This window comes from Schistocerca cancellata, chromosome 4 (genome assembly GCF_023864275.1).
Source record: "Schistocerca cancellata isolate TAMUIC-IGC-003103 chromosome 4, iqSchCanc2.1, whole genome shotgun sequence".
In the NCBI taxonomy this organism is placed as follows: Eukaryota; Metazoa; Arthropoda; class Insecta; order Orthoptera; family Acrididae; genus Schistocerca; species Schistocerca cancellata.
Genome location: NC_064629.1, coordinates 907440446 through 907466321, shown reverse-complemented (window position 1 = coordinate 907466321; position 25876 = coordinate 907440446). Strand labels below are relative to the sequence as shown.

The 25876-nt window shown below is 42.7% G+C and overlaps 1 protein-coding gene across 20 annotated transcripts in view; it reads left to right on the top strand.

The window, feature by feature from the left end:
- Positions 1-625: 625 nt before the first annotated feature.
- The window catches only part of LOC126185071 (monocarboxylate transporter 12-B-like), a 1121214-nt gene continuing 1095963 nt past the window's right edge, over positions 626-25876 (top strand). For all 20 annotated transcript variants that reach the window (XM_049927846.1, XM_049927839.1, XM_049927853.1 and 17 more), the window contains exon 1: positions 626-781. In XM_049927846.1, the coding sequence (XP_049783803.1) occupies positions 741-781 (41 nt within the window). In that variant the 5' untranslated portion in view covers positions 626-740. The remainder of the gene's footprint in view (positions 782-25876) is intronic.

The following is a 25876-nucleotide window of genomic DNA, read 5'->3' as shown; positions in this document are numbered from 1 at the left end:
TGCAACTGATACTGGTTTTCTCGCAGGGTTTCATCAAGATTGGAAGGTATATTCCTCCATTTCCAAATTAAGAATGCGCGTTACCGCAGTCATTGAAGATGACTTGGCGGGAACGGAACTACTGCCTGGACGTCAGTCGTATTACACATAGGGCTCGTATCGTATCAGGTCTGACTTCTGACTTCCATGTGGTACCATCAAGTATTTATATTCAGTGTTCGTGAAACTGTAGCGAAATCATCCACTAATTTGTAAGCACTCCGAAAAATATAAGAGTAATCCGATCTCGCAGCAGGTTACTGCTGCCACTGCCCATTTTCGTAAAACTGTATTCCGTCACTGTGCAATAGTGAGCGCGTTTTACAATACCGTGCTCCTCGCACCTCTAAGACGGTTACGAACTTGTTCAGCGGCGTTAGTTACCATCTGAGGTGCGTACTGTCAGTGTGACACAGTGAAGACAGAGCCGATAGTGGAGGCGATAGTGCGGCAGGGACGGCTCGAGCAAATATTGCGCGCCCGAGCGCCGCACAGGCGGGCTGCGATTGGCCGGCGGCGCGCCCCTCCAACTGCCGCTCGGCGCACGTCCTTTAAAAGTGGCCGTCTGCGGGTGCGGCGCGCAGTTGCATATTCATATCGAGCGCGCTACACACGCGGCGACAGTGCGTAGCCCGAGTGTCAATGTGCGTTTGTCGGCGGACGATCCCCACCTGACGAGCTGCGCCCCCACGCCCCACGCCATGGCGAGTAACGACGCGGACGCAGCGGCCGCTGCCCACAGGTACGTGAAAGCCTGCCGTGCCACGTGCTCGCCTGTGTTTCGGCGGGAAAGCCGGCGGTAGGCGGCGGGGCGGCAGCACGTGGGCCGTGGGGGCTGCGATGCGCCTCCCCCCGCGCCACACACATACGTATGCTAATGGACCGTCTGACATTCGGCTTCTAATCTCTGACTCACAGACAACTGCCGATTATTATTCTGTGGGTGTAGAGACAGCCGGGACAACCATTCTATTTTGTTAGTTCTGGCGTCTATTCTCTTTCCGCTCATTTTCCCCGTGAACACGAAACCGAAAATCCGGGTGTACGATAATATAGAACTGACAACTTAAGCAATTATATGTCAGTGTATGTTCAATTCAGTCTGTGAATTTGGAGGAAAAATCTCATTTTGTAGACTCTGACTCTACCATTCGTCTGGGAAAGGATCCCATTTAAGTCTGCAGAGACACACACAGCTGTCTATTCCAGTCACACGAATTTGTCGACGAATCACTGTGACCACTTCTGACGGTACATAACCGATACCGAACGCCTTTCATCGGATCAAACGACACATGAAGAAAGTGTTAATGTTCTGTTTCCGCCACAGCATTGTACACGTACTAATGAATTCGTCAAAAATAATAAGAATATATTTCTTCTGAGTTTCGAAAAGTTCTTGATGTAAGAGATTACTTTTGTTTAAATAATGATGAATAGAAAGTGGAACTGCCGCTGTTTCTGTTAGTTGTGAATTTACGAGTTTATCTACATGTACGATTTTCTTTTCTACCCGAAAAGAGAATTCCATCACCACAATGACAACAGAGGCAAATCGTTAGTGGACTGATAAAATTATAGGTACCTTATTTTGAGGCATGTTCAAAAAAACAAAATAAAATGCTTATCGAGCGAAGTATCTGTTCATTCTTGCTGTATTCCATAATGTTTTCCTCGATACTTTTCACAGAAAGCGTGAATTTTTTTGAATACTTTTCTGTGTAGAAGTTTTTCGAAATAGTTTACTATATTTCCATAAGCCTATGAAAACGAACTCAGATTTTGGACTTAGAGACTGTAAAGAATTACACGCAAACACCCTTTTTTCACCTGTTTATTCCGACAGTTTGCTTGCTTGAACGCACATGCCATGCCTCTTGTGTCTTCCACATGTTTTCGTGCGTGGCCTCTAATACTGCCAACAGAGGGAATCATTGTCACCAGTCTATAACTTTCATCTTCATTACAGTTGCTAGGTGGAGTTAGGTGATTATAAATAGCGAACTGTACCCAAAACATAGACATTAAGAAGCGAATATAATTACGTCGTCACAGTCTGTTAATTCATACACGGTTATTCATACCTTGGTTGTGTTAAAACAACTGCCGGCCTGTGTGGCCGAGCGGTTCTAGGCGCTTCAGTATGGAACCGCGCGACCGCTACGGTCACAGGTTCGAATCCTGCCTCGGTCATGTATGTGTGTGATGTCCTTAGGTTAGTTAGGTTTAAGTAGTTCTAAGTTCTAGGGGACTGATGACCTCAGATGTTAAGTCCCATAGTGCTCAGTGCCATTTGAACAATTTTTTTTGTTAAAAGAATTATGATAGCTTCCGTAAGACTTCGAATACGAGCACTTTTCCTGGAAGTCCTGTTAAACAGAACTGTAGGCAGACATTTGGCTCTTTCTCAGGTCACAAGTAAAAGTCATGATATCTGCTCCACCCTATTGGCTACAGCTCCGCTAGGACTTACGTGGGTTTAGAAGAGGAAGTGATAGCGTCGCCACCATTGTGCCATCTGTCTGACGCCATTTCGCAAAAAAAAACAGGAAGATAAACGACACTTGTCGGAGCAGTAGCCACGGTTAGTATTAAAATTGTAAGATGCCTGATACTGTACGAATAAGAAAGCAACAGAATGATATCCTCAGAAATATCCGGCCAGTCAGGCAGCCGCGACTTTTGTTCACAAATTTCTTCTGTGTTCCTTTTGAGAGCTGTCAAAGAAATTTATTGAATACGAAACGCACATACCACGCCAGTCGGAGTTGGAGTCTGTGGAACGCAAGCAGCGCATGTAACCGCTACACCATATTGCTTCCTCCGCTCACAAGCACGTCTGGATAAGGGGAGATAAGTGATTTTGGCAGTTATCTGAACACGTTTACTAGCAGTTCTGGTTTTTCTGAGCTTCTTAGCAACAGAACATCGAACGACAGTGTGGTAAACGCAACTGATGACAATTGACACGCTTTCGGTTTCAGCGCTTCGGCCACCATTAGCATTTTTCACTGGATTTTGTGGACCGAAATATTGTGGCACCTGTGAGGCGAGGAGCCCGTGACCTTCCGCACAGCACTCGCAGGTGACTACCGGTATTATCGTGCTCCCGCGCCGAGGTTAACCAGCAGGCCAGGTAGCGGCGCAGGTCAATTCAGGGGTCCTTTCTCCTGGAAATGGTTCTACAGCCAGCCTTGTGTTGTGCCGACGGCCAGGGCGTTCCCGCCACTGCCCCCGCGAGCAACAACTCTTTCTTCCGAACTGCAACACTTGGACACTTGTAGCTCTGCGTGAATCTTCCAATTATTCTCTCGGAAATTAACTGCTGTATGATTCTCCAGTGGGTAGCTGAAACATTTCTGTCCTGCGGGACTCGAAGGCAACAGCCTCAGAAGGTCTGATCAGCGTTTAGTCGAACAGTTTGCGTTCCTGATAATCGTTCAGAGTGAACCATTTCCAGCACACTGTAACGCGCGCCGACCAGGTGACATTTCCCTAAAATTGCTGAGACTGTCCCGATAAACTAATCTACATGTGCTATTTGCGAACACGAGTAATAAAATTTTCGTTCTAAATCATACGTTTGTAATCGGTGAAAAAATGAATTCCGATAAAAAATGGATTAACAAAACAGTCGATCAAGAGAATCACTGTGCATCATCTCTATTAACTGCCAGACGAGTCGACTCTTTTGCTTCTCCTCATACCGAGTGAGATGGTGCAGTGGTAAGGATCTGGACTCGTGCTCGGGAGGATAGTGGTTCAAATCCCCGTCCGGCCATCCAGATTAAGGCCTTCCGTGATCCCCCGAAATCATGAAAGGCGAATGTTGGGATGCTACCTACGAAAGGGCATGGCGGAATCCATTCCCCAATTCGAGCTCGTTCTCCATATCTATAGATTCGTCTCGACAGTATGTTAAACCTTAATATTCCTTCCCTTCTCCTTATAGTCAGATCTAAATGACAGAAATTAATATCTTCGGAATTACTCTGCCTTTTTACCTCTCAAGGAAGGCAATGTTAGGTTCCCACAAATCACTTCCACCAGATGGATGTTCTGCATCTACATGCATGCATGTACACTGGTGCCCAAAATTAAAGCAACAGACGGAAATTTTGCAAGGTTGCTTTTATTTTGCCACAAAACAGTACAAACAGGTAATAGTAAAGTAGAAGCAGTGTCAAGAATTCAGTACGTAAACAACTGCAACATGCATAACGGTAGAAAAAAAGTTCTTTGTTTTTTTTTTTTTAAACTTAACGAATTTACACATACAACTGGTTAATGTGCTCAGTATGGGGAGTGACCACCTCTGGCAACAATACAGGTTCGACAACGACGGGGAATGCTGTGAATGATGTCATCAGTGTCATATTGAGGTAATAACTCCCATTCTTGCCGGCCGAAGTGGCCGAGCGGTTCTAGGCGCTTCAGTCTGGAACCGAGTGACCGCTACGGTCGCAGGTTCGAATCCTGCCTCGGACATGGATGTGTGTGATGTCCTTAGGTTAGTTAGGTTCAAGTAGTTCTAAGTTCTAGGGAACTGATGACCTCAGCCGTTCAGTCCCATAGTGCTCAGAGCCATTTGAACCATTTTCGAACGCCCATTCTTCCTACAGAGTTGCTCGCGGTCTTGGAGAGTGGTTGGTGGATGCTGATGTGATACAACCCGTCTCTCTAGTGCATCCCAGACATGCTCTATGGGATTTAAATCGGGAGAGCGAGCAAGCCACGCCATCCGTGCAATGTCTTCCGTTTCGAAGAAAGCATCAACCACCCGTGCTCTTTGAGGTCGAGCATTATCGTTCATCAATACGAAGCCTGTCCTCACAGTACCTCGCAACAGCCGCAAATGAGGTCCCAAGATCTCTTCACGATATCTGACAGCAGTTAAACCTTGCTTATTCACCCATACAGTTTCATGAAGTGGGGGTTCGAGTGGTAAACACAATCCCTGCCTACACCATCAGGGATCCTCCTCGATGTTGGTCCACGTTCCCTCCAGATACGAATCCATTGCGCATCACTCTGCAAACTAAATCGGGGATCATCTGTGAAAACAACATTGTCCCTTCTGTGAAGACGCATCAGAGACAGACAAACAGCACGTCTCTGACAGTAAAGGCCACTTTGATGAAGCCTTCTGAACACCGCTTACCTCGGTACAACTTGTACAGTGGACGCTGCGAGTTCACATGTCAATTGCCGTGGAGTACTAAGGCGGTACTGTCACATCCCTACCGCCAAATAACGGTCCTCTCTTCTGAAGTCAAACGTGGTCGCCCCTGCCCTGGTCTTCGGGTTACAGATTCGGTCTTTATAAATTGTCGCTGCATTCGAGAAACAACAGAACGATTCACATTAAGCAATCGGGCCACATCAGTTTGTGACTGTCCTACTACCTTTCTTTCTATGGCCTTCCACCGCAGAGAGTCTGGTAGGCATCTTCTCTGTGCCATACTGCATCGTCTGTGACTGTACACAGAGACTGTGGGCGTGGGACTACCCGGAACACTACCTCGGTTCATAGGTGTCCTGACGTCTTCGTTGGCATGGTTTTCCGTTGACCGGAATGCCATCTTCCATGCAAAATACGATCGTACGGATATCTGGTTGACAGTCTGTTTGATTATATCGTGAGTTAGACACAACACAGAGAAACAGCGGTTTGCTGCTTTAATTTTGGGCACCAGAGTAGTCGCGAGTGAGATTTATTGTTGACAGCACAACATTGTTCAAAACGAACAGTCGCATCCTTTCAATGAGCACAAGATAGAGAGATGACCTCTATGCTGCAAGATACAGGTTCCGATTTCTTGTTCCAAGCAGAGGGCTTTCCTCTTGAGGTATCCCGTATGTTTGCTGTAGGAACACTTTAGGTTCACTCAGTTGTGCTAACGTGACACAAATCTCTAAATGTTACATAATGGTCTCGTTGGTGTCACCGCCAGACACCACACTTGCTAGGTGGTAGCTTTAAATCGGCCGCGGTCCATTAGTACATGTCGGACCCGCGTGTCGCCACTGTCAGTGATCGCAGACCGAGCGCCACCACACGGCAGGTCTAGAGAGACGTACTAGCACTCGCCCCAGTTGTACGACGACTTTGCTAGCGACTACACTGACGAAGCCTTTCTCTCATTTGCCGAGAGATAGTTAGAATAGCCTTCAGCTAAGTCCATGGCTACGACCTAGCAAGGCGCCATTAACCATTTCTAGAGAGAGTCTCACTTGTATAATCAAGAATGCTGTATACAAATGATGGATTAAAGTTAAGTATTCCAGCAGCTACGTACTTTTCTTTATAGCATTCATTACGTGTCCTGTTTCAGACCTAACGCCAGCCGGCGTGTGTAAACGCGTGCCTTTCGGTTACCCGTCACTGTGGACTGGCTGTCTTGTCAGTCCACAACAGTCTCATTGAGTTATTAGAGTTCTGAGTAACTAAAATACGCTGGGAAGAATGAGAGTTGTTCTACAAAGAAGATACAAGGATTGTTTGCCTGATCCCCTTCTTGAGTTTTCGAAGGTTTTCCGAAATAATTCTAGATGAATTCTGGTAATGGTTACTACTACTCTTAGACCATTGCAGACACCTTCCTCTTCCGTCACTCATTGTTAACGACTTACAATAAAATAAAGTTTTTCAATAATATTTTCTTAATACAATAATTACTTCATTTCAATGTTACTTTCAGTCTGGCTTTTTGTAACCACGTATTATATTGTTATGCCTAGTTATGTGTATTCTGTAACATTGTGTCACTAGCAGAGAACTGAGAACTGACTTCACGTTCCACATCTATCTCTGTGACCATCAACATCTATACATTACATCTACATCTACGTCTACATGGCTACTCTGCAAATCACTATTAAGTGCCTGGCAGAGGGTTCATCGAACCACCTTCACACTAATTCTGTGTTATTCCACCTTCGAACAGCGCACAAAAAAAAAAACACCTATATCTTCCCGTGTGAGTTCTGATTTCCCATATTTTATTATGATAATAGTTTCTCCCTATGTAAGTCGGCGTCGACAAAGTATTTTCGCATTCGGAGGAGAAAGCTGACGATTGAAATTTCGTAAGAAAATCCCGCCGTAACAAATAACGCATTTGTTTTAATGATTCCCATCCCAAATCCTGTAGCATGTCCGTGAAACTCTCTCCCCTATTTCTCCATGATACAAAACGCGCTGCCCTCCTTGATGTACTCCGTTAAGCCTATCTGGCGAGCATCCCACACCGCACAGCACTACAAAAGAGGACGGACAAGCTTAGTGTAAGCAGTCTCTTGCGCCTGCTTTGTTTTCTACCAATAAAACGCAGTCTTTGGTTTGCCTTCCCCACAACATTTTCTATGTGTTCTTTGCAATTTAAGTTGTTCGTAATTGTAATTCCTAAGCATTTAGTTGAATTTAAGGCCTTTAGCCGAAATCCCTGAGTAAATCCTTCAACGATATGATAATGGTAATCCAGTAAGAAACGAATGACGTCGCTGCCATCTGTAAGGCAGCAGGAGCTGTCATTAATGTGGTATATCTCACAGCTTTTTCTGCATAGAAGAAGATAGAAATCGAAATAAAAGTTTCATATCGCCACATAGAGTTCTGTCTTCTCTCACTTTCTCGTTCTGGAGCTTTATCTATCGTGAGAATAACGGACCAGACTAAAATCGTATGGAAGAATACGGCCAACTCTGTCTGCGTTGTATAAGGACATAACTAACATTCTATAACAAGACTGATGATACCAGATATAATCCTCGTTGAATTCCGAGGCTTTCTGAAGCTCCTTACAGCTGCTAAAAGCTTTCGTGGTCGATTTGCTAACAATACTAACTACTTTAGTAATGGCAGAATTTGATAAACATTATCACGATTCCGTTCGCGTCAGTTGTGATACTTTCTACCAGTTTATTCCCTTTCCTCGAAAAAAGAAAGATAGTGTGCTCAAAGCCAGGTGGTTAAGGACTACATATTCCTTCTGCCTTACAACTGGCGTCCTTTCAGCAAATACTCTGAGATAGTCACTGGGCCTTGTTTCTCTCCATCGTGTCAGTCATAGAATTTTGTTAACGTGTTGTTAATCTGGAGCTGTTGATAATTTTTCTACATATTTAGTATTGCCTCGTGCTGTAGGCAGTTCGCCACGGTGTAGCAGTAGTGACTACTAGCTGGCGGACGTCGGATTTTCTGTTATAATGTACATATAGGCACACATCCATTCTGTGGTAGTTTGCTATGACTATTCTCACAGTAATTCACGATATGAGATAGAATAAGAGTCAGTAAACTTCGTAGTTTGAAATGACAATGACATGTTATTCACGTAATCTGTGATACGCACTGGTGTGGAAAAATGCCTCTGAGCACTATGCGACTTAACTTCTGAGGTCATCAGTCGCCTAGAACTTAGAACTTAGGTAAAACGGGTGGCATACATTGGTTCATTGGCAGAATATCGGAAAAATGTCATCATTCTACAGAGGAGACTGCTTACAAAACAGATGGAATATTGTTTAAGTGTGTGTCAGCAACACCCAGTAGGATTAGTAAGCGAAATTGTACCTATACATATAAGGACAGCAAGAACGGTCACAGATTTGTTTGACCCACGGGAGAGCGTCGCGGATACATTAAGAAACTTGAACTGGCAAATGTTTGAAGATATACCTCAACTATCCCTCGAAAACCTAAGAATGTTTCAAGCAATAATATTACGTGAGGAAACTAGAAATACACTACAGCCCCGTGCATATCGCTCCCGTTTGAATGCCGAAGACGAGATTACACTAATTACAGCATGCACACAGGCATTCAAGCATTCATGCCTCCAGCGCTCTATACGAGAATGGAATGGGAAGAAGCTCTAACATGTAATACAATGGGAGGTAGCCTTTGTAGAGTAGGTATTCGTCGGGAAAAAAATTGTTCTTTCTGCATGTGCTGAGTATCCCAAAAATATTTTCCCACATAACTTCAAGGAATGAAAGCATGCTAAGCATCACCGGAACTGGCTGTGCGCAATATTGTAATCGCAAATGTTGCTGCATTCAGCTTCTGTTGGATGAAGTGAATAGGTACTGTCCACGACGACTTCTGCCTATCCGCAATCCCAGAAGTTTTATGTCTTGTGCTTCACTAATGGTGCCGCCATTTTAAGAAAGCTAAATATCAGTGTGAATAACATCTTGTGTAATAAACTGGACGCACTCTCTTTTGTTGCAAGGGTCACTCAGTTAGCTGTGAATGAAGTGTTGCTTCCCTCCATAACACGATTTCCTGGCCAGTATCTGTACCAATAATACTTAAGCATATATATGAAAATAAGTGTGGACCGCTTCCAACTGCTCAGATCAGACGGAAACCAATTGATTGCCTTACCTTTAATTCCACAATGTTTTAACCTATTTAGCAGTTCATTGTGGTCAACGGTGTGAAAATTGCCTACAGACCCAGGAACTCGAGAAGTGATTTCCTCTGAGCCACAAATTAGATGCAAATATATAGCGTCTCACTGAGTTCACGAACATTCGTAGTTTTAGCGCAATCTCTACCTAATGTTTTAGATGTATCATTTATATTTATATTCACATGGAGCTAGCTACACGCTCATTTCGATTTCGTAAGAGAAAGGTAAAAGAGTGCAAGGGTCACATAAAGGCTAAGCGGCAGGTTCCTCATATTATATGATGCTGCAGATGAAGCTGCCAGAGGATATTCTGTCGATTAATTGCCCCTAGTTGGCGTACGATCGACTAATTAGGACTGGCTAGAGGTTAAGAGTTGCTCCTTTTCTTTTGGGTGGGAAGACGCCTTGATGATGAAACGATTATCACTGGTGTTAGATATGATGAAATAAAATGCTGACCGAACCATTATATAATAGACTCTGAATGGAGTAGTAAAATTTTATAATTTGAAGAAAAATGTCCTCAGTGTGCAGCTGCCAGCCTTATTCCTGCGACCAGTATTACATTGATAATGTTTGTTTCAGCAAATGGTTCAAATGGCACTGAGCACTATGGGACTTAACTTCTGAGGTCATCAGTCCCCTAGAACTTAGAACTACTTAAACCTAACTAACCTAAGGACATCACACACATCCATGCCCGAGGCAGGATTCGAACCTGCGACCGTAGCGATCGCGCGATTCCAGACTGTAGCGCCTAGAACCACTCGGCCACCACAGTTGCTGTTTCAGCAAATGGAAGCGCTACTGGTGTCAGAGATTCGCATATTTGTTGCTGAACTAACACATCCTGAAGTAAGTTCTGGCTCACAAGTTGTCGGAACAGGGAAGATAAATGATTAATAGTCGAAACGGCAGTAGGAAAGAAAAAGAAAGAAGAACTCGAGTTTAAGACCCCGTCGGCAGCGGGGTCATAGGACTGGGTTGGGAAGGAGAATCGGCCACCTCTTTTTGAAAGCAATCATCCGTTAATCCTACTCGATTTAAGGGAACCACGAATAACCTGAGTCTGCATACCAGGACCTAGCTTTGAACCTCGCTGCTGCTGAATGTTAGCCGAGTGCCTTAATCATTTCGTCGTCTTTCTCGATAATGAGGTAAAGGCTGAAACACGTAAAAAATATTATTGGCAACTTTAGAGACAGTGAATGTTTAACAGCACAGTGAGAGGCGCATTTTGGAAAGAAAGCAAGACGCATCGTTGAAAGAAGAGCTGGAATGTCGATTACCTGATACGGTGCCATTTTTATGTCAGCCGCAATTCCATATGAAAAACATGAAAATTTCCATTAAAATCGTCTTGAGTCAGGCCTCCGAGTACGCAAGACGAGGACTGCATTAAGCCCATGCCATGTAAGTACGTACCAACTGAAAAAAATCGTATTAGCGTAGCAGGAGTTCTACCACGAGACTTCCACACGCCAGTGGCCGCAACTGGGTGTCCAAATGCGGCGAACGAAAGCGATCTGGCGTGTGCGTTACATAAAACGCCTCAGCGGCGCTACCTAACTGGATCTCTACGGGGGAAACGCTGCGCCGCGGTTCGAGAAGCTCATTAAATTTGATGTGTGTAGAAAGCTGGGCGGGCGGCTCTGCCCTGCCCCTGTTTGTCTCGCTCTTCTATTTCCGTTCTTGCTTGTGTAAATCTGAACAGTCACTCAGTACCTAATAGCACGCGCCAGCGCTTCGGGACCTCACATATCTGTCAATGTGCCACGCGGCCTTTTTCTTCGTCCATCGTAGAAAAGGTATACTTGTGTTCGATGTTTCGTCGTCGATGAGGTTATTAGAGGCGAAGCACAACCTCGGAACAGACAAGGATGAGGCAGGAAATATGCTGAAGCCTTTCGAAAGCGACCGTTCTGGCATTCACCTTACACTATCTGGCGAAACCATAGAAAACCTTTAAAATGAATGGTATGCTCCGGTTCTCCCAGGCGAAATATAGTCATACTTCGAAGAAGAATGTAATAATCCCAATACTAAAGGAGCAGGTGTTGACAGGTGTGATTATTACCGAAGAACGACATATTTTAAGTACAAGTTTTTTGCTGTACTATTTATTTATCTACTCGTAGTGATACAAGTTACACGGCGAGCTCTTTTCGACATTTTGTAGTTATGAGGTGTACCTGTGAAGATGGTATAATAGATATAATACTGTTCCTTACGTCTATGTTAGTCTATGGCTGCATACGGCACTATACGCTAAAGACTTAGTTGATATGACGTGGTCCATATGGCATCTTGGAGCGTAAAGGTCGGTTATCTTTTTGTTATGATATGATCAGGTTATTTATTGTAACATTATTTTTCACCTCTTTTTTGGCTGCAAAAAAACTTGTACTTAAAATAAAATACGTCGTTCTTCGACCTCATGCAAGCTGCAGACCAACCGGATACAAATATTATCGAACTGAAATTTTAGTAAGTCCTCATAGTTGCTAAAAAATGACACGAATTGTCTACAGAAGAACGGTGCTACTGAAATGTGCCTATAGCATTAGTGGCTGGGAGTCTCATCTGGGATGTTAGACTGCCTGGTGTAAGTCTTTTTATTTTACGCCACTTCAGTCACTTTCGCATCGATGATGATGAAATGATAATGAAGAAAACACACAGACTCAGTCCCCAGCGAAGAAAATTCCTAAACACAGCCTGGTTCAAAATGGTTCAAATGGCTCTGAGCACTATGGGACTTAACATCGGTGGTCATCAGTCCCCTAGAACTTAGAACTACTTAAACCTAACTAAGCTAAGGACATCACACACATCCATGCCCGAGGCAGGATTCGAACCTGCGACCGCCCGGTGGCCCGGTTCCAGACTGAAGCGCCTAGAACCGCTCGGCCATAACGGCCGGCAAACACAGCCTGGAATCGAACCCGGAACCCAGTAATCGAGAGCCAGCAACACTAACCATAAGACCACGAGCTGCAGACTGATGGAAGCCGAATTTGCAGGAGATCAGTTTGGGTTCGGGAGAACTTTAGGAACACGCAAATCAATACTGGCTCAAAGACTTACGTTAGCAGCCCGACTGAAGGTCAGAAAACCCAAAGTTATAGTACTTGAGGATTTAGCAAAAGCTTCCAACAGTGTTCACTGGGATATACCCTTTCAAATGCGGAAGTTTTCGCGGATACAATAGAAGACGAGAAATGTTCTTTACGATGTGTACAGAAACTAGATTGCAGTTATAAGGGTCGAAGGGCGTTAAAGGAAGGCAATAATTTAGAACAGAATGAGACAGATCTATAGATTATCCCGATGTAACTCAACCTGTACCAATAAGAAGCAGTAATGGAAACCGAGGATAAAATTGGAAAGGGAATTAAAGCTGTAGAGGAAGAAATTAAAACTTTGAGGTTTGTTGATGACATTGTAATTCTGTCAGAGCCGCAAGATCAGTTAAACAGAATGGGTAACATTTCTAGCAACATGTCCAACGTCTTCAGTTTTTTCTGAGCATAAAACTTGTTATACTGATGAAACCTCTGCTTATCAGCCCACTGGCAGCGTCATCTCGAAGCTAATAATTATCGAAAATTGCAAGAACGAATCGATGGAAATCTTAGTCCAGTTTGATATTCCTACGGTGAGCTGTTGTTCGCAACCTGAAAGCGACAGTTTGATCGTTTTATGCGGTGCAGTGAACGTCCAAGCTCAGCAGTGGTTTCATGCTGGCACAGCTCGCCGACGGAGGCAGGACAACGGCATCAGGCAGATTAAAGTTTGCACAGGTGTCGCTTACACGCACAACACCGTATCATTCGTCTTTTTCGACCTCATCTTCGGTCGTGTAGTTGGGCACACAAATTCTGTAATCAGTTTGCCTAGGGGCGAATGCCAAGAATTGTCGTATATAGCGATAGCACTCAGGTATCAGCATGGTTTCAGGCAGAGACTGGAGGGTGTCAGCAATAGGTAACCAGATCTCCTTCCTTTAAGTTATTCTCTGTACGAGGAGATGTTACTTTGTTTCAGCGCTTGCTGATAAATACCTCACTGCAGTTTACCATTAAAATGAGAAAAACCTAAGTTTGTGAAATATGTGGTCGTTATTTTCAAGCGCGGATCCAGTTAGGTGCAGGGGTTTTTGTCATGGAGATCACGGCCGCCAAACTAATTTAAGTAGAAGCGTTTCAATTGTTACACATATAAATTTCCAAATTTGTCAGCTAACTTTCGGAAAACTAAGTGGCATGAAAACTGTCTCGGAAGCCGGCCCGAGTGGCCGTGCGTTTATAGGCGCTATAGTCTAGAGCCGGGCGACCGCTACGGTCGCAGGTTCGAATCCTGCCTCGGGCATGGATGTGTGTGATGTCCTTAGGTTAGTTAGGTTTAATTAGTTCTAAGTTCTAGGCGACTGATGACCTCAGAAGTTAAGTCGCATAGTGCTCACAGCCATTAGAACCATTTGTCTCGGAAATGATACGGCATTCTAGGAAATGCAAGTTATGCGTAACACATGATGCTATTCAGTTCCTTACAAGAGGGCCAGCCAAGGTGGCTGGAACTGTGGTCTGGTCGGTTGCAGAGAACATTCCGGCCAAGAAAAGGCGTCAATTCTCGGGTTGAATCTACCTCCAATCAACAACAAATCCAGCAAAGTTCGTGAGTGCACAGGCAGAAACGGCAGTCCATAGATAGCTGAATAAGACATAAAAGGAAAGATACTCCACCAGAAAAAATTAATCGAAAAACTGCTTTCCTGAATATAGGTGGAAATGACAAAGAAACAGCGTTCCCCTAATTTATACGTTAGCATAGACATGCCTTGCAGACCTACGTTCACAGTCAGTATGCTAAGTCAAACACTGATTTGGTGACCACTACCATTTGATATTGTTTGAACTTTGCCTTTGTCAGAGTTGTTAGAATTTGTTGCTGTTGTACAAGGTGTTTCACAATTCAGTTTACACACTTCTAGAGGTTGTAGAGAGGACTTAATACATCAACCCCACGTCCGGAAACATCATCCAATGGCGCTACAGAAAATCAAAGTTATAGACGCCGGCGCCTGTAAATTTATGTATATACAGGTTTATTCCATGATGATGTTACAAACTTTCTAGGATGATGGAAGAGGATAATTGTACCAATTTGAAGTAAGGTCCCCTGTAACGGAAAAAGGAACGATTCGAATGTTATAAACGAAAACCGTTCTGAGATATTTGACAATGGATTACATGTACTGGTACTGTTGCTACTAACACTGCAGGGTAGGCAACTTTCAGAGGTGGTAGTATGGAACAAAACAAGAAAAAAAGGTCTAGTAAACATGGGAACTACAACGCACACCTTGTTTCACAGTAGCGAAGATGAATAAGTGCTCATAGTTCCTCATGTATGTATTTTAGAGCCCATGTTTACTGGACATATTTTCCTTTTTTAGTCCATACTACCACTTTTGAAAGTTGTTTACTCTACAGTCTTAGCAACAACAGGACTAGTACATATATTCGAATGTCAGATGTATCAGAACGATTTTCGCCTATGACTTTCGACTCCTCCCCTTCCAGTACAATGATCCTTACCTCAAGTTGATACATTTTTCCTTCTTCATCCCCCTAGAAAGTTTGTAACATCATCACGGAATCACCCTATATATACATACATTTACAGGAGTCGGCGCCTATAATTTTGGCGCTCTGCAGTGTCGTTGAATGACGAAATGGTTCAAATGGCTCTGAGCACTATGCGACTTAACTTCTAAGGTCATCAGTCGCCTAGAACTTAGAACTAATTAAACCTAACTAACCTAAGGACATCACACACATCCATGCCCGAGGCAGGATTCGAACCTGCGACCGTAGTGGTCGCGCGGTTCCAGACTGTAGCGCCTTTTAACCGCTTGGCCACCACGGCCGGCGTTGAATGACGTTTCCGGACATTGGTTACTATGTAAAACTTGATCTACCCCTCTACAACCTTTATATGTATACAACCTGAATTATGAAACACCCTTTAGATCTTAAATGAATTGCACCAAACATCTTCTACTCGAAGTTTCGTCCGAATGCTTTTCAAAAGCCTTATATCTTGGTAGTTATGCTAAGGCGGTTTATTAAACGCTGATGCAAACTAATTATCACTGGGATGATATTAAAACAGTTTATATTTTCTATTGTTATTATTATTAAAATCGTAGGCATCTTTGGCACGTTAAATGTAGGCGTGACAGGAAGTTATAACTAATTGTTACGGATCCGTATCTGATCAAATCACTGTCTTTCGTTATCCTTCGAAACTATTCTATTTAAAAGGTGAGCAGATGTCATAAAGTGCTCTTATTGGCAGAAATCAGAAATGCTTACCGCACCCAGCGCTTATCAACAGATGATTAGCCTGTGCTGAAACAATAACGAGCAATTTTGATCACTACAGCAAAAAAAGTACACTCGAACGTTTTGGTGAAGGGAAGGGAGGATAGCAGAGGAAACTCTATCAGAAAGTCAGAATGAGGATTTGAACATCTTACATTTTCAGTGTAAGATTTTATCATTGGAGATTCGGAGGGGATCCGAGAACGACAGCAAACAAATACCAATTCAAACAATGCAAGAAACTGATGGAGCTCATTCGCCTTTAGAAGTGACACTGTTCTCCTTCGGCGACAGATAAAATGGAAACAAGACAAATTGAAAAAAAGTAAGTAAACTGTTTATCATTTCAAAAGTAATCGTTAATTGCAATAACTGTTAATATATTTATCCCACTGCGAACAAGACGGTCAATACCTTCGTGGCAAAATGTCTGCGGTTGCCTATGAAACCATCTTTTTACCTCTTCGTCCCAAGTAAAGAGGGCTCCAAAAATATGGAAATCGCATGGAGAGAAATCAGGACTGTTAGAGGATGTGTAACGACTTTCTAATGAAACTTCTCCCGCGTAGTCGAAATAAACTTGCCAAAATGTGGGCCCTCACGTATTTGTCTTAAAGTGCGATAAATGTATTAATAGTTACGGTGCTTAGTTTTGAAATGGTAAACAATTTACTTACCTTCTCCCCATTTGTCTTTTTTCGTTTCACTGCCCCTTATATATTAACTTTCGAATTTGCTTTTAAGAAAGGTATAATTGATAAACTTCAATAACAAATGGAAAAACTTACTCGAGCAATTTCGAAAGTAGGTCTCAAAATAAAATAAAATAAACTCAACAGAAAGAAAATAGTGCAAATTAATAGCAAATATTCATAAACTAGTTGGTATGTTTAGCGTTTAGCGGCGTTTAAGACAATTGGATGGAGAGCAAGAGAAATACAACAGACTCAAAACGAATAAATTAAGCAGTTTTTAAAACTAGTCTTCAGATTTGTCTGAAAGGGAAAGTTTACAACCGGCGTACATTTCCGGTTTTAATTTACGGCAACGAGACATGCGTTTTCAATCCGAAAAACTTTTAAAAATAAAATTGATCTCCGAGTAACGGAACGATACATGGCGGAAATTACTAGGCAAACCGTAAAACAAACAAATGCGTCAGGGGACAAACTGGAATGGGAAACCTAATTATGACTGCAACTAAAATGGAATGTGGCTGGACCTGGCATGTTACTGCTTGAACGTTATAGCATACGAAAATTCTATGATGGATCCGATGAAATAAGAAAAGACCCATGCTGCTATTTAATGGAAGGTTGGTAGATGATGCTAAGACACGTAAGATCAACAAGGATGTGTGCAGCTAGGTCATGGAGTTTGGAGGAGGCCTCTATCAAGACAGGGCTGATAATTATGATAATGTTATGAGTCGTTCTTAACACTTCCTGCACTCTATGCAAAACAGGACTACATACAGTAATTTCATCATACATCCAGCACTGATATGGATTCATCTCCTGTCACCCTGTTTGTTTATATTAATAAATGTGTTCAGTATAAGTTTATTTACAACTTATAAAAACATCCTGGTTGGAGATATTTTTGTGGAAATCGTGAAAATCGATCCTTTGAAAACAGATAGAGCAGTAAATATGAGACCGTATATCTAGCTTCTGGCTGTACTTCTGTAGATAGGCATTTATGACACGATACTCGGTAAAGATAGGCAGCCTAACTATAAATTCGTCAGTGCTTGAATTAAACTCGAATGAAGACGTCCTCGACGCTCAAAGTAATAACTTAACACCAAAAGTTTGGATGCAGCCTTGCGGCTGGAGAACTGTCAGGGGGACTCGGCAGCGCCTACACCACGTCCCATAAATAATGGGGAAAACATTCGTCCGAAGCCTCGCCGGTCACATTTAGAAGCACCCTGCTTCTCTTCTGATGCCCACACACAAGCGTCCCCCTCGCTTTCGACATCATTTTGTTTCATGTTTCAGCTACTTTGCCATCACAAACGAATTCTCAAACCCAGAATATCGACAGTGAATAAAGCGGTTCTGTCGCCACAATTCAATCGTTAATCTTTTAGATCTGCGGTAAATAATGTAGGAAATATCAGACAAGCGGCAGAAGAAAAATTACTTGTTCATATCAGTATTTCTACGATGGCATATAGGACGCATACATACGATTTCTGTATTACTAAATTTGTACTGATGAATGGAAGGTACATCACGATATTGAAAACCTCTAAATTAAATAATGGCGAAAAAGGCAACACGTGGAAACCTACATAATCTTGTATAAATAACAATATTCGTTGACTTTAATGACAGCTTTCTCTAATTGGAATTAGTTTAGTAATTGACACCAGTTAATTACTAGTGACTAATATTTGTTTTTATCATTTTGTAACCTGACAGACACGCATTAATTGTTTTATACCGTTTATTATTTCTTCCAACACCGTCACAAAAAGCTCACACATTACTTAAATTTCAGCCGAAGAAGATGAAACCTCTTTATAGTGGTAGCATGTGTGGCGCATAACTGGAAAAGGAAGGTATCATAAAACTATAATAAATTTTGTTTCTATTGTAATAATAAAAATGTAAACTGTAGAATGACCATTCTTTATGTCGTTTTCTTCCCGTCAAAACTGGATGTTGAAAAAGAACACGCATTTGCTATTTATTGGCAAAAGTGAAGGTTTGTATTAGTTACTGTGAAATCCAAGGAGATGCTTGGGCCACGTAGTTCTGGTATCTTGTATTATCCATCGTTATTCAGTTCAAACCTGTTAATTGTGTATATATATATCACATTTTTATGTACCAGTTGTCTTGCGTCGATGTAATAATTATTGATCACATTCCAGGCATATCAGTTGAAGTCATGATTAATATGATCATTTGTGACATAAAATCAATTAAGAAGTCAGTGGCCATTTGATATGGAGGGCTAAATAATTAATAACGCTTTTCTTAATGTCTCCATCACCGTATCTCAGATACAAGAGCAAAAGCGTTTACACATACGGAGAGCTAACAGCACGGCCAGATAGAAAACTACCTGCACCTACCACTAACATCAGTTGAGCGTATCACGCCAGACTGTGAACACTGTGAACGTAACTGATCTACTCAGATAACCGTATGGATTTCGAACAACATAATAATCTGCGGCGCTTGCTCACAATTATTAAATCTGTAACAGACAGTACAATGAAGTCATTATCTCGCACAATGGCGCTTCTCCAGGTACATCAGGGTCGATTCAGCAATTTTGATGTTATTTAAATTTCTCATATCAACTAGATAGTCATGAAAATGTGGAATAAATACTCCTTATTTAGTAAGGCTATATGGGAAAATAATGAAAGGGAACAAATTTGGGAAGGAAAGTCGCATGCAGTCGACACGTTTACGATAAACTGACTTAAGGTGGAATACCAATCCCATCAAAAACACAACCAAAACTAATTGTTTCGAGGAAAAATTTTTACACCATATTTTTAAATAATACGTCAAACTGTTACAACAGTCACCTAAATAATGTTATACATCATGGAATAAAGGTCTGTAGGCGACGTTGATAAGGCTCGTTAGTGCGTGGCGGTCAACCAGATGACACCTGTTCGAATGAATGGTGGCAGTGGACGAAATCTTCATCACCAGAATTTTACCCAAAGAGGGGAAGGGGAAGAGGTACAACGGAGATTATTGTGTATAGTTTCTGATGCTAAAACTGTGTCCTTACGCCATGTGTTGAATAACAAAATTTGCAGTCTGTTCGGAATTTCGGAATACGAAACTTGATGGTGCCGTCGAATGGAGACATGAAGCTCGACGTCCCCATTGCTGCTTTCTGCACGTATGTCTATGGTCGGCAAACCACTGTGGTGTGCCTGCTAGAGGGTACTTCCCATTATAACACAAGCTACAATATCCTCCCATTTCATTTGCGTGTGGGAGCCGGAAGAATTACTTCTTAGTTGCGTATGTGCCAGCTGCAATTAGCATCATTTTGTCTTAGAGACGCGTACCGAAGCGCTGCGAATAAGGCTGTAGCACAGTCATAGATTTCTCAATAAACTTTGTAAGTAGCTTTCACGCGACAATTACTCGCGATTGCGGTGCTTAAAATCCGTAGTTTTCCTAAATCGCTTACTGCAAATGTCAGGTTGTTTCCTTTGGACAGGACTCGGCTGATTTCCTTCCTCAGTTTAAGGTTGTGCTCCGTCTCCAGTGATCTCTTCGTCGACGGGTCGTTCTTTTCTAATTCATTACGAGATAACAGACTATCTTCAGATGCCTGCTACTTCAGGTTTTTCAACAAATCCGTCACGCTCTTTCATCAGTCAAACAAACCTATGAGAATTCGCGCTACCCTTCTTTCCATACGTTCCATGTCCTGATTAATATGAGTCCCACACACTTGAGCAATGTTCTTGGACGGATGGAGCGAGTAGCAACTTTATATGTATGCTGTTTTCGAATGGGATAGGTTATATAGCAGAAACGAATTTCACCTTTTCCCTTTTGTACTGTCACCACAAACACAGTACTACACGCTTCACCCACTCATGGCGATTTGAACGCAAAAAACGTGCACTATCGAAATAGCACAGACATTTACCTAAGCAAAGATGAAAAAATTAACTCTTTCCAATCAGGCGACCGAATAACCCTGTGTAATCTCCCAGATAGCGTAGGCATGCGACTGTATGCAGGGTGGTTGTAATTAAAGTGCAACTCGTCACGGAGGTCCAGTGTTGGCCGTAATTATAGTATGGCAGCGAAATTTGGTAGATATGCCAATGGTTAATGCGGAACCTATTTACGCTGTAATGCAAATTAGTTCAGATTCTGGCCACTAGGCGCCAATCTGGCGTTGTACACAGTTTGTATGACGGCGTGACATCGATGCTGTCATTTGATAAGCCATAACGTGACCGAAGAGTATGGCTGTCGAGAAGAGAGATCGTACGCTGTTAGTGTAACTGTTTTATGTGAACGGCAATAATTGCAGTGATGCATTGACAGATTATTGCCAATTGATAGGTCTGAGGAGAGGCTCGATGTCATTAAATGTTTTAAACATAATGATAATGAAAATCGAAAACACAGATGAGCTTCGTGTGGCATTTGGATGAGGAAGACGTCCCATCCCGGTGAAAGTTATGGACGAAGTATCTGTTGCTGTAACGGACCATGCGGAACGTGCCCTGGGTAATGGTGGTGTTCGTGCAGTGTCACGATAATTGCCCATCCCATGATCAACTGAACGGAAAGTTGTGAGGTCTCTATTACGCTAGTTCCGTACAAAATCAAGACTTTACAGCAACTGAAATCTCACGATCTGCAGGAACGTTATGAAGGTACTCTTCAGTTTCTGGCATGGATCGAAGTTAGTGACATGTGGCCGGGCAATACTCTATGCAGAGACGAGGCACATTTTATACTACAGCGTGCAGTGAATACGTAGAACTACCGGATTTGCGATACTACTTAGTCGCACGTTGTGCACGAAGAGCCACCGTACTCGCTGTATGTGAGTGTGTTTTGTGGATTCACAAGCACCGCTTTCCTCGGTCCGTTCGTCTTTGAAGAGATTACACCCAGAGGGCCTGTCAGGTGTACCATGACATCTGCACGTTATCGAGACCTCCTAGTATAGCATGTGATTCCTGATTTGGAAGAGCGTAAATGTGTTGGAACCACTATTTTCATGCAAGATGAGGCAACACCTCATGTAGCTCGCCCAGTGAAAGATCTGCTTAATCTAACCTTCCACGAACGTGTTATGTGTAGAGGTTTTCCAGATGCATGGCCTCCAGCATCGCCTGATCTTACGTCGATGGGACTTTTAGCTCCGGGTATACCTAAATGGATGCGTTTATCAGATTTACCAGAGATACATTTCATCTCTACCTGATGTGAAGGCCACTGTACAGGAACACTTCGCTCAGATTTCACCAGAACTGCTGCGAGCGACTGTTGAGCACATAGTTTTACGAATGCAGCATCTCTTCGATGTCTCCGGTGCTCGTAAGTTGTGTAAGTGGCGGTTAATAATAAAACAAACATTTCCCACATGTTTTACCTTTTATACCCACGTCCCGTTCCGAATCCATTACACGTGGAAGGGTTTCTATGCGTCTTACTTACATTCATAGCGCCAGATCTGTACCTCGTGGCCAAAATTGAACTACTTTTTTTTTCAGCGTATATCGCTTCCGCTTTCAAGCATTAGTATATTCACCAAGTTTCACTGACATATAATAATTACAGCCCACACTCGACTCTGCACTTTAGTTACTGGTATTACCACACCGTATTTATCTTAGAGTTTAAAGTTTGTAAATCTCTGTTGCCATCGTTTAGGGATTCACGCGACGAAATTCCATTTTTTTTCTCATCTTTTAACATTTTATTTCAAATAATCCTTTTACCTCACGCTCATTATCAGCTTGCTCCACCTATCTACATTTCTGTTCAGGACAAGCCTCTCCGCTCACATTAACTTGCTTGGCGTGCGAGGGGAAGCATCCCACCGATAACGGCGTGGGCGGGCGTGGTACTCTGGCCTTGCACGTCACTCATGCGTATTTGCCTCCAAATTTGCGTCTTTCTCTGCCAGCTACAACGTCACTGCGTATCCAGTGTCATCCTCATTTAGGGCCTCGCAGTAGCTGGCTCGTTCATGGTATACGCACGCAGGTTTCATGTGCCATGGGCGTGTAGCTTGTGACTGGCGTTCCAAGACATTGACTTCTAACGTCTATTTTGTTAGGATTGAAGAATTTAGATTATAGTATTTTGGTAATTTTCTATGTGTTCCTTGAACTTATGGCTTTGTGACCAGTTTTTATGAACCTTCTATTGTAAACTGATACTGTGTTATTGTTCAATGCTCATTCGATATTAACTTAAAAACGAACAATTTCTCTACATACGTTTCCAGGAGGGTTTCACATTCTTTTTGTTAGAGGAAACGATATGCAAAAAGAGAGAGAGAATCGAGAAAATAGCTCGAAATGGAGAAGACTGTGAGAGTGGCTGGTGGAATGACGTAGTCACGGCCGCGGGGAAAAGGTAGATATCAGATCAAAGGGTTTACCGCTGCCTATCGGCTCGGCACTGCATTTATTTTCTTCCGAGAAGCTCGTCAGTTAACCTACATATCTTCCAGCAATGTGATAGGTAACCACCCCCGACACAAGTGGAACGATATCAGGCTCGGTCATTAGGAACTCAATACTTGTTGAATATATCACATTTATTGATCGGCTATTCATTGTTTCTAGGCGGGCTGAGTGACATATGTCAGGCTAAACTGCTGAAAGACACCTTAAATATTACTACAAGAAGTCGAATACTGACCGGTAACGTAATCACCGTAGTCACTGACAGAGGGTGAGACATTCATCAGTTTTTCTTTCTCTTCAGCACATTGATAAGCATCAAATAGCGTTCACGCTCATGACGCTTCTAAGCTATCTTTAAATATTTATAAGGGCCACTGTGAGCTTTGGCGGCGGCCGTGTGAATGTCTGCACCGATGAATAGCCAAGGCGACGCAGCCGTCTACGACGACCTAGAAGCTAACTGAATCACTACACTTTTTTGGCCGCAATTCTACGAAACAAGTGTGTTGGGGAAATTTTAACAACTTACAGTATTTGTAATCGAGAGTGACGGAAGTGAAAAAGCAGTTATCTTTTCCTTTATGAAGAAATTTCATAATTTTTACCTTCCTTCTTTTTTTTTTTACTGTAACTTAGGAACAAGTCATTTAACAACAGTCTAATGTGGCACAATGCTATATAAATTAATAAGGGGATGAAAGATTCACGACTAGTAATTTCTAGAGTTGTGCGATGAAACACAAAAGACAGTCAGGAAGAGGCATTCCTTTTTTCGACCATGAACACTAACCCTGGAAAATATTTTTCCTTATTCAAGTGTGATATGTGTCCCCTTCAAATTCACGTAGGGTAGGAATATACTTACAGAAGAACCCTCGTCACTTTATCTTAAAGGGAATCGATAACCTGGCGAAGCCTTTTCTCTTTTCGGCTTTTCTTATGTTTAACTATTCTCTGATACAGCTTCTGTGCAAAAGAAGCTAAGATTTTATGTTTCAATCTCAGAAACTTCACGGAAGACAAAAGTAATGGTGATGTAAGACTGTTTGAAGAGCAAGCATTTGTAATCTGACAGAAGTTCGCAACTTCTGGCTACCGTCCTTATATGGCGCACAACTCTGTCCGTCCAAGGTATTACCAAATAAAGTAACAGAGTAGGCAAATATTGTTACCGCTGAACCACAGCTCACCACACGTATTAGAGGAAGCTTAATTTGTGGTAAAACTGATTTGTATCGCGTCTGGGATCTTCTTAATTATTTCCAAAGCAAATATATATAGAGTACTTTATATCGGAAGTATCAGGGAGAGTAATACCAATTGAATTCTCGTTGACTATATCGGAATGGATACTTTTTATGCACACATCCTCGTTAGAGGTACGTGCGTGATCGAGACTCATCGTTGGGGCGTTCTGGGTGTCGCGGAAGTGTTAGTCCTGAAGGAAATAGTTTATCGTGTCCTTCACGCTATATTTTAACCAACTCAGACAATCGAAATCCTTCATTGTAAAGTAGCACATTCAATAACATACTAACGAGTCCATGCTTACCAAATAAGTGGCGTAACACACAGGGTATAATCCTATACTACACTTGATGACCTTGTAGTTTGGTCCCTTTCCCCCTCTTTTAATCCAACCAACCAACGCTACAGTACGGAAGTCAGCTGTCGAGATTCCTAGTGGGAGTTGGTCTGGTGCCAGTTTTCGTTTCGCTGTGAGGTGCTGTTACCGCTGTCAGAATCTGAGCAGTGCGTGCGCTGTCGGTGCTATTGCCAATTCCGTGGCTTTTAACTACACCCGCGGTCTTTCACTTCTGAACTGAGTGACTTTCATTGAAAACAACTGTTTCCCCTCGGATCTCGTAAACACATTGGCATAACAGGAAACGAGCGAGCATCCGGGTCTGGTGTTGCTGGATCGGGTGACCTTCAAGGTCCCATACCAGGATCGCTTCTTCGCTTAGTATACTTCAATGACTACGTCTGTTTACGCGAAGTTGTTTCGTTTGCATGGAATACAAGTGTGGCTGTTCTAGAGTCAGAGCAGGAACTGAATTTCATAGCGAGTAATGTTCTGGAAAGATTCAGTTCATAACTCACAGGTAATAAGCTGACTCTCAATTGCAATAGTACGCGATATATCCATTATAAATAATTATGTTTGCTCAGACATTCAGTTTTATTCTAAGGGTGGCACAATTAGTGAAGAGCCGGCCGAAGTGGCCGTGCGGTTAAAGGCGCTGCAGTCTGGAACCGCAAGACCGCTACGGTCGCAGGTTCGAATCCTGCCTCGGGCATGGATGTTTGTGATGTCCTTAGGTTAGTTAGGTTTACCGAGTTCTAAGTTCAAGGGGACTAATGACCTCAGCAGTTGAGTCCCATAGTGCTCAGAGCCAATTAGTGAAGTAGGAGACATAAGAGTTCTGGGACTGTAGGAAAATGGTAAGCCCTCATGAAGTTATACCTTCTCCGGAAGTTCAATACAGCTAGAAAAATCTCTATAAAAAAAGGACATCAGGCGTTTCGAATAAGAATTGTCATTACAGGTATGTCGCTGTCAGTCTGCGTTGCAGACACTATTATGTGTTGCGTTATTTACTTCACTCACAGTGAGCACTGGTGAGGTTCATTATCAGTTACTGTGACTAACGCGTCTGTGGGTACTCCAAAGATGAAGGCGTATGTGCAGCTTACATATCGTGCAACTGTACTGTGTAGCACAGACAGTAAAGCACGCAGTGTTGATCTAGATGCACGTGACAGGTACTTCACACAGATCTTAAACCAGTTATTGTAATTGCTCAAAGTCTCATCAGAAGGGAATATACAACCATAAAAATGTTTCCAGAATGAGATTTTCACTCTGCAGC